General features: G+C 43.2%; 1 protein-coding gene across 1 annotated transcript; it reads right to left on the bottom strand.

Annotated features, from left to right (window-relative positions):
* Nucleotides 1-1,282: 1,282 nt before the first annotated feature.
* klf4 (Kruppel-like factor 4) lies at nucleotides 1,283-5,420 on the bottom strand. Its single transcript, XM_034547485.1, has 5 exons — nucleotides 5,070-5,420; nucleotides 4,817-4,928; nucleotides 3,275-4,133; nucleotides 2,521-2,691; nucleotides 1,283-2,046 (listed from the first exon to the last, which is right to left on the bottom strand). The coding sequence occupies exons 1-5, from the start codon at nucleotides 5,072-5,074 to the stop codon at nucleotides 1,871-1,873; spliced, it is 1,323 nt and encodes a 440-aa protein (XP_034403376.1). The 5' UTR covers nucleotides 5,075-5,420; the 3' UTR covers nucleotides 1,283-1,870.
* Between the last annotated feature and the right edge of the window lie 3,559 nt (nucleotides 5,421-8,979).

Here is an 8,979-nt window from a genome sequence, read left to right as displayed (position 1 = left end):
TTTATATTAACACAGTTAAAGTGATGCAATAGTTATAACTCTTTTTGTCACTTGTTTGTTCTATTTATGAATTTAAAGACACGTTTTGTGGAGTGCTATGTTGCCATACTGTACAGTAAAATGATATGGACATACACATATATATATATATATATATTGTATGGATAAATAACTGATCTTTTGTAGCACTCACAGTTTAGATTAATTTCTAATCACTTATAAGTACCATCTTATTTGTTCAAAATCGTTTACCGTATAATATTCTAATATATAAAAAGGCAATCATGTCCTCTAGGTTTTGGAACATAATCACTATATTTACTGCAAATAACGGAATGGAAGAAAACCCCTTTTTTCTTAACATACATTAAAACATAGGCAATTATTACAGTGCTGACATCACCTGTATACGGGCTTCCTTTCAATGTTGTATAAGTCACTCAGTTGTTGAGTGGACAAAATATTGTCAAGGAACTTATTTTGTGAGTAAATGCGTGGCGCTGGATACATGTAGACGTATCGAGACACTATCTCACTGGCCTCTTTATAGGTTTTATTCATAATGTGCACCGGAGTCCCAGTCGGATTCGGTGTCACCTTTGAATGTCAGCCAGTAACTCGGTTGGCCTCCCCATTCTTCCCACTGACAGGTGGAAAGAGAACCCCATGGAAACAGGACATTGTAGTAGTCCTTTTCAAAAAAAAAATGTACAAATGTTTTAACGGCAACTTTGTGTTAGTTTGCCTGCGGCGATATAGCGATTGTCAGGGAGGATATTGATATTGTGTGTGAGTTATTGCTGTTATTTAAATGTGCTTCTCCATTACACTAGCGGGGACATCTATGATGTTTTGTTTTCGATGAGATAACGGTGTCGATAAGGTAGAGTAGAAAGGCCATTGTAGTTTTCTTATTTCAAATACAGTTTATTTTATTATAGTGTAAAATACAAAACAATAACAAAGCATTTTTATTTACAAATGTACAAAATTCAAGATTATATTACATATTTTGGCTATAAACAAAAAAATATTTGTTCAGAGTTACTCATTCAATACAAAAATATGAATGTCTCATATAAATTATTGCACTTAGCGACTGCAGTGCATTAAAGATTGCCATCACCGTTTATAAAGTGAAGTGTTCCCCTGATTTAAGTCAGATTGTGGAAGAGGGGTTTCTGAGAAACGCACAAACAACCATATGGCACTTTTTCATAGTCTTCACTCTTTTGTATATTGTCCTTAATCTTTGGTACCTTTTCTTTATTAATAAAAAAAAAAAAAAAAAAAAAAAAAACCTTCTTCAGTCACTGAGCACCGTTCTGTATAAATTAACATTGTACCTGAAGTGAATGGCATTGCAGGTAAAATGTATATATAAATATAGATGTATTTATTAATACAGTATGTTGAACAGTGTGTAGTTGATAACAGAGCCTATATTGGCATGTTGCTGGTCTAAGGCCTCTGGAGATGTTTGTCTGTTGCTCCTGGTTTCCCTGACAGAAAAAAACATTTCCAGTTAAAAGCTGTTGGCACCTGGTCCTCCAAGTTGTCAGTTAAATAAAAGACAAATTCCAGTTTGGTCCCTTTCATAAAAGTGTATAACCCTGACTGAGAGGTCCTTTCAAGTCGCCAGCTCAATGTGCGAAGGGATCAGTCTTTGAGAGAAAATGTCTAGGCTCTTGAGGGAGAGACGCTGTTTTTTAGTTTTTGCCGTGAACGCCACAGCGTGTCTTGTTGCTTGAGAACGGCTTGAAGGCAAATTACGGTTTTACAGAAGTGTAGGTCACAAGTTTGTTCAGGGTTCTTGCTGACATGCATTTATTCTCTTTTTTTCTGGAGTCTTCGTCCATCGCAAAAAGTCTCATAAGTGTCTCTTCATGTGGAGAGCAAGGTGGTCTGACCTTGAGAAGGCCCGGTCACATTTCTGACACTGAAATGGCCGGTGGCCGGTGTGTTTTCTGTAGTGGCGCGTGAGCTCGTCCGAACGTGCAAACTTCCAACCGCAGCCCTCCCAGTCGCAGTGGTACGGCTTCTCCCCTTTGATGGAAACAATACACACATGGAACAGTTAGTGCCGGCCCCGGGGTTAAACTGGCCCAACCTTCTCCACCTTGAGCAGAAAAGAGGTCCGTCCTGTCCTACAGCTAGTGTATGAACACCAAGCTAATCTGCCTGGGGTTTGTATTTGAACAGGGATCAGTATAAACCTGTGTCACCACACCTGTCTAGCAAGTCCCCTTCACCATCCCCCACCCAGCTAACCCCCATCACGACTCAATAATTCCCTGTGACTTGATCGTTTTGGATAATATCTGTAATTAGCTCTTCACAATGGAAACAGTACGAAACTAATGTATTAAACCCGTTAAACATGAAATAAATCACCCAACGTGTGCTTCTGCATGAGAGTGTCGAAAGAGACCCGCACGCACCAATCATTCAATTTTAACCGGATATAAATGACTGGCCAAGAACACCGTAAAAGAACTTCTAAAAACACAGGTAGCGTACCTGTGTGCGTGCGGTGATGCGCTTTGAGGTGGGAGCTCTTGGTGTACGTTTTCCCACATCCGACATAGTCACACGTGTGTGAGGCAACTCTCTTTCTCGGCCAGGAGCGCCGGCCACGTTTAGGCTTTGCTTCCTGTAGCAAGCAGTCCCCACTTGAGATCATGAGGGGATCTGTGGGGTGAAAAGAAAATGGTCATCTTCATGTTAGCGAAGATCATATTGTAAAGAGATCGGTCGACACACAGCAGGAGTTGCCAAATTGAACTTTAAAAAGGTGCAAAAGAAAAAACATCAGGCGTCTTCATAAAAGCTTTTTTAAGTTGTATTATATTTAAAAAGACAGCCGCATTTTCAAATGACTTAAAAGTATTATAGTGTAAAAGTTTAACAGAAAGGGACACAGCGATAGATAAAGACTACTAATGGATGAAAACACCAACATTAAAACATTAAACATATGTTAATGTATTGTATCTTTTTGTGGCTGCTTTAAAAAGAACTTTATGATGAAAAGAAGGTTTGTTGCTCAAGGCCATGGGATGTAGGTTTCACTCCTTTTGATCTGCTGGTTTTGGGGTATAACTAAATCCCTTAAGGTTGTATGAGATGCATTTAAATATACTCTACAGACTTGATATTCCGGTTATCTCCTCTATTTTCCTTTCCTCCCACATTTAACTTACTGCATTCAGTAGCCACAAAGGATTACAATAAATGATGTAAAGTAGGGCTGAAAAGAGAGATGTGCTCTAACCTTGGAACTGCAGCGAGGATGGCTCAAGGAAGGAGCTGTATCCCTGTGGGGAGCCATGGTGGTAACCCTGGGGAGGTAGAGGGATCTGAGAGTGGGGGTGTCCCAAAACCGGGTGTTCCCGGCTCAAAGGATGCTCTGGGGAGAGGGAAGAGGATGAGGATATCCTGCCGCCTGTCAAGGATCTTCCTCCGCCAGAGAAGCCATGTAGCTCTAACTGGCATGGACGCTGCTGCTGGCTTCCTCTGGCCTGGGAGTTCACGCCAACCAGGTGTAGGTCCATGGGCTGCGAGATGGTGCAGGCACTCTGGTTCTCCTGCTTTATCCGGTGGCATGTAAAGGACGGCGAGGAAAGCGACGGAGTTGGGTCTGACACGTCAGTAACGCTGATCTTGCTCACGTTCACGCCTGGGCTGTATTCTCCGATGTCCATCGTTGTCTTTACCACGAACTTGCCGCGGAGGCTGGTGGGGTTGAGGTACGCCGGGTCCAGCTCCGGTCTCATGAGCTCTGCCACAAAGCCTCCAGAGGGCGAGACGTCACTGATATCTGGAATGGTATAGAGGAGCTCTCTGGCAGTTCCCTGAGGGGAGGGGAGAGGGTAAGATGAGGAGAAAGGAGGCAAGGTCTGGGCAGAGCTGCCCGCCATGGCCTCTTCCTGCTGTTGCTGCTGCTGCTGCTGCTGTTGCAGGATTGAGTTAGACAGAATGAAGTCGTAGTCCAAGTCCAGGTCCGGCTCTGTCTCTTTCTTGGACATGCTGGGGCTTGTTGTGCCGGTGGCAGTGGGCTGGTCCGGGTCAGAGCAGCTACCTCTGGTTGGCACACTGAATTTCTTAAGACGGGACATCTCCTCCTTCCAGCTCTACAGGAAAGTGACAGAGGCATTAATGTCTGTCCTCACACAGGTTGCTTGTTTATGTCAAGTTACTGTTTAGAAACCGTCCCACGAGGCGCTCGCTTTGAATATATAATGGCATCGGATACAAATATCAGTCAATGCTTCAAGGAGGACATAAGTTGCCTCTGTAATGGAGAGTGACTATTTTGACAGCTCTGCTACAGAGCTCCCAGTCTGGTGCAGCAAGTGTCCTTGACACAGAGCACTTCCTCGAATACTGATTATTCTCACTGGCAAAGACATTGCACTGGACTCCACTCGTGGTGGGATGGGATAAGACACACGTATGGGCTCAGGCTGCCATCAGAAGATTCTTGCTATCAATGTGAAGCCTAATGAACCACCCCCATTCGGAATAAATCGTGGTGTTTTCTGAGGAAGGGTGTCCCATGTGCACTTTCACCGTCTCCATTCTCCCTGAAAACCTGCTGGGTGCACGCCCCAGTAGAGCGGAGCGTCAAGCCCCGACTGTGCCCATAATAACACGCGAGCGACACGAAAAACACTACACAGGTTACATACACACACACACACACACACACTCCCCACACCCCACACCCCCACACACACAGATTGTCGCCCATATGGCTATTTTGGCATGTGTAATATGTGCAATAATATTCGGAAGAGACCACGCGTATACTCACTAGATTGCCATTTCCAATGGGTTTGCTCTTGACAGTGGGGCCGCTGGCGAACGTGGATATGGATGGCAGAAGCGTCCCACCTAAAGCCATCTCGACGTCATTTGGAGGTTGCCTGAAAAAAAAAATTTTAAACAGAAAAGATGGTAAATCCACCGCGTAGTGATCCTGGAAACAGCGCAACCGCAGCCTGTTATAGTCCACGGGTGGATGTGCACCAGCGAAGAAGTGTTGTTGTGTAAAAGTTCGCCCACACCTCATCAATGAGAATCGGTGTGTGGAGTCCTGTCGGCTGCTCTCCGGGTGTTGCTGCGCTGGGTTCAACGTCCCCGGGTTGAAAGTTTCTGCTCCGCGTCGCGCGCTACACTATGTCCCCGTACATGCTGCCGCTGATGGGCGCGCCGGGGAAGAAGCAGCCTGACAGTTTGAATTTTAATTTCGGCAAGACGGAGCGGCGACGTACGGGGGAACCCCTCTCGTGTGTTGCCATGCGAGTACCGGCAGCCTGAACTGAGGAAACCGCGAGTGAGATATCCTTAAATCCCCGGAACGGCTGGACACGCCTTCGTTGCCCAGCAACAAGCTTATGAAAAACATTTTGCGCGAGGGAGGGAGCACGTGGGGGTGGCTGGTGAGAGGCGCGGGGGGGGGGGGGGGGGGGGGGGGGGGGGGGGGGGGGGGGGGGGGGGGGGGGGGGAGAGAGAGAGAGAGGTTGTGCGCGCGCGCGAGAGAGAGGGTGAGAGAGAGAGAGAGAGAGAGAGAGAGAGAGAAAGAAAGAAAGAAGGAAGAGCGAGAGAGAGAGAGGTAGTGCGCGCGCGCGCCCCCGCGAGAGAGAGAGAGAGAGAGGTTTGTTTGTATTCATAGCAACGGTACCTATCATTGCTGTGGGCGAGAAGCGCATCTTTCACGCGCAGGTATGGGCATCACCTGGATGAAAAGTACCTGGCTAGCTAGCAACTTAAAGTATTAATACAAAAAACTAACTAACAATAACACTTTGCTGATGATCTCTTTGCTTCACTTGTTTGTCTGCAAGTGATAATAGATGAGTGGAAACATTTCACCACAATTTACAGGCAATTATCCAAAGCATTGTGTTTACATTACATCACTGGATTGCAGTAGGAGTCAACCCCCACACAAGACATGCACGCACTTGAAAAGCATTAAATGTTATTTCAATACATTATTACAATTATTATATTCTTACAATATGTATTACTTTTACAATTAGTGTAATTTTGCAGTAATTTAGCAGGCAGCAAAAGAAGCCTGTATTTCTACATTGTATATACTATAGACACTGTGAATGCATATAGTATGCATTGTCAAAAGAGTTAAATGTAACATTTTATTCATAAAAACCGTGGCTGCTGTGTGTTTACATTTAACTTTTGTTTCTTGACACAGGTGTTTGAGGCCACAATGTTATAGAGAGCAAACTTAATAACGCCCTTATTAAACAATATGTATTGGCCCCCTTCGCCGCTCTTGCCCAATAGCAACAAAAAGTCAGATGAGAAAGGACTTAATTTCACACTACAGTATATGTAAATTATGTACGAGAAGAGAAAATAAAAAACGAACCTTACCTGAGAAAATGTAAACGCTGAGAACTGTTTGCCGTTGAGTTTGAAAAGGGTTCAGGCGGTGTTTGCTCAGAGGCTAGCGAGCTAACACAAACCTCTCTCTCCAACATAATTAGACACATTGACTCAAGAGTTCAGTGCAAGAGCAAACAAAGCGCTTGCCACTGATCCTGCTGCATCAGGATCTTGTCTGTTCGGCATGTCAACAAACTTCCATGCCGTCATTTGAACAAGACAATCAACGTCAGTGTTTGTCGGTGTCTTCATTTACTATAGTTGAAATTGCACGAGCGCATGTTTTCTTTGGTGGGCAAACATAAAATGGTGGAACAAAATAAAGACAACAATGGAACTTTGTAAATAGAAAGCATATCCTGTTGGGCAACTCTTCATCAATTGTTTGATATATTAACAGGAGGACACTGAATCTAACCAAACAGTACACATGTGTCCACTTCAATGGGCCCCTTCAATTGTGTGGTTAGAAGTGATCGGCTTTAACCCAACGATGTTTGTACTACACGTTTCTTTCTTGGAAGCCGGCTTCCTACAGCGGGTAGGAGCACAATGGCAGCTATGTCATTATAGCCATATTCTTTATGGTGGGAGATGAATGGTCTTGAAAATGATCCTGAAAACAAAAGCTTGACTTTGACAACTGAGGTGCTTTGCATCGCAATAATGTCCGGAAAGATGAGGAATAGAAAATATAAATAAAGGAAGAGAAGATGACATCATTGTGTCTTTTTTTTTTCCTGACACAATGAAGTCATGGTAATTTAGTAACTCAACCCAAACCCTTGTGTGAGATATGTTAATGCAACATTTACAGTATTGACTGAAAGCAGTGCTGAGAGTATGAAAGCTGCACTACCGAGCCCACAATGAATCATTTTCAAGTGTTACAGATATTGGCATTATTATGTCGACGCCATTGGTGACATAACTGCAAGAATCGGACATGGAGCGATTGAGGTAATGTAGTTGTGTAAACAAGCATAACTGTTGCATTCTAACTCCGTCACATTTCCCTCTGATTAATTCAACAAAAGTCCTGATAATGTTTCTCTGCTCATCAGCTGTAGATCACATGCGGATGTCACGACACCTATTCGAAGAAGCGCCTTCAGAATGATTAACGTTTTAATAAAAATGGGAGTGCATGTGTTGTGCAGTTGTGCAGCTGACAATATGTGGTTAGGTTAATATTCAAACACCAAACACAGTTGATGATCCAGTCGCACAGGTTTGAATAGTGATATTATGTAAAATAGTGAGCGACTCAACTGCACAGCTCGAGAGTATTTTGGCTTTTCCTTCTCTCGCTGTGTATGTGACTGACACGGTTTCCACTGGTGTCGCTCGGCGAAGTTCCCCCTCTTGGAAAGCACCCAAGTGAATATGAGTACCAGCAGATCACGAATCCAGATATTGAGGTTTTCAGTGCTCTCTTCCAGATGTTGTTCAGTAATTAAAAAATAGCTTTCATTCTTTTCTTAATTCTTGAAAGCTAAGTCAAGTTTTTGGGGATTCTCTGTTTCTGCGCTTCCCTCCCCTCCCCTCCACCTCCCATCAACTGTAATGCAATTATATATGTAGAAACTTTGTGTCAGTGTGAAGCTAAAGAACCAAAGAACAGCTCAGCAACAATGCATTGATAACAGGCTTAATTATGACAGTAGTCCGTGCATACTGTAATTCCTCCTATCAGAAATAGTTTGACGACTTCAGTACTATTACTATTTTCAATTAAACTGGTCATTCCACCTATCCACCTATTCCACTATCGAACATCTCCTTTTGCCTTTATATTTGACACCTGTTCAAAGCTCAGACACTAATATTCAGGCATTCCAAAAATGCTGTTGATCAGATATTCCTTATAGTCTGATACAAATGTCCACTACATTAATACATTATAATTTATCAAAAGGAAAAGATTTATAGTTTAGGCTCCAAGAAGATATTGCATACACTTCTATTAAAAATCCCCAAATCCCATAGTGGCAGGCACCTTCAAAGTGCTTGTTTTGTCCGTTAAAACTGAGATACCAAACATAAAAACAATAAACTGTCACATTTAAGAAACTAGTAGTGAATACATTACTTTTTTTTAAAAATGATGAATTGATTATCAATATAGTTATAGTGAGTCATTATTTCAGCTCTACAAACTACTACGTGTTAGGATTTCTGATTTGTTTCCTTTGGTAATTTCATTCATGATAATTTATAATAATCCCAAACATTCTGTGATCTTAAAACACCTGATGGATTCAGGCCCAGAGTTGAGTTTTACACCGTTTTTAGGCCCAAAGCGTTCACCACACCTGTTACTGTGGTCCAGACGTCCCCCAGCCAACTGAGCCTTGTCTATAAATCATCACAGTGAAAACAAAGTGGCTCACGACAAAATAGTTCTGTATTTGTTTTCCAAAGGGCTCCGATGCTGACAGACGGGGCTACAGTTCTGCTGTGTGATGGTGTGCATATGGATGAGGGCTGAGTCAGTGGGGGTTTGTTTGGACGATCCCAGCCAAGCCTCTTTAGCCGGACAGAGCTGTGGTCAGGATGGGA

The sequence above is a fragment of the Cyclopterus lumpus genome, chromosome 12, assembly GCF_009769545.1.
Source record: "Cyclopterus lumpus isolate fCycLum1 chromosome 12, fCycLum1.pri, whole genome shotgun sequence".
Classification (NCBI taxonomy): Eukaryota; Metazoa; Chordata; class Actinopteri; order Perciformes; family Cyclopteridae; genus Cyclopterus; species Cyclopterus lumpus.
The sequence above is the reverse complement of the archived record's forward strand: the minus strand, read 5'-3'. Positions and strand labels throughout refer to the sequence as shown.

What these genes read in the sequence shown, in the direction of transcription:
- klf4 (XM_034547485.1), bottom strand. An exon ending in CCATTGGAAATGGCAATCTA is followed by an intron (nt 4,134 to 4,816) that starts GTGAGTATACGC and finishes ACTTTCCTGTAG; the next exon opens with AGCTGGAAGGAGGAGATGTC. An exon ending in ATCCTCGCTGCAGTTCCAAG is followed by an intron (nt 2,692 to 3,274) that starts GTTAGAGCACAT and finishes TTCACCCCACAG; the next exon opens with ATCCCCTCATGATCTCAAGT.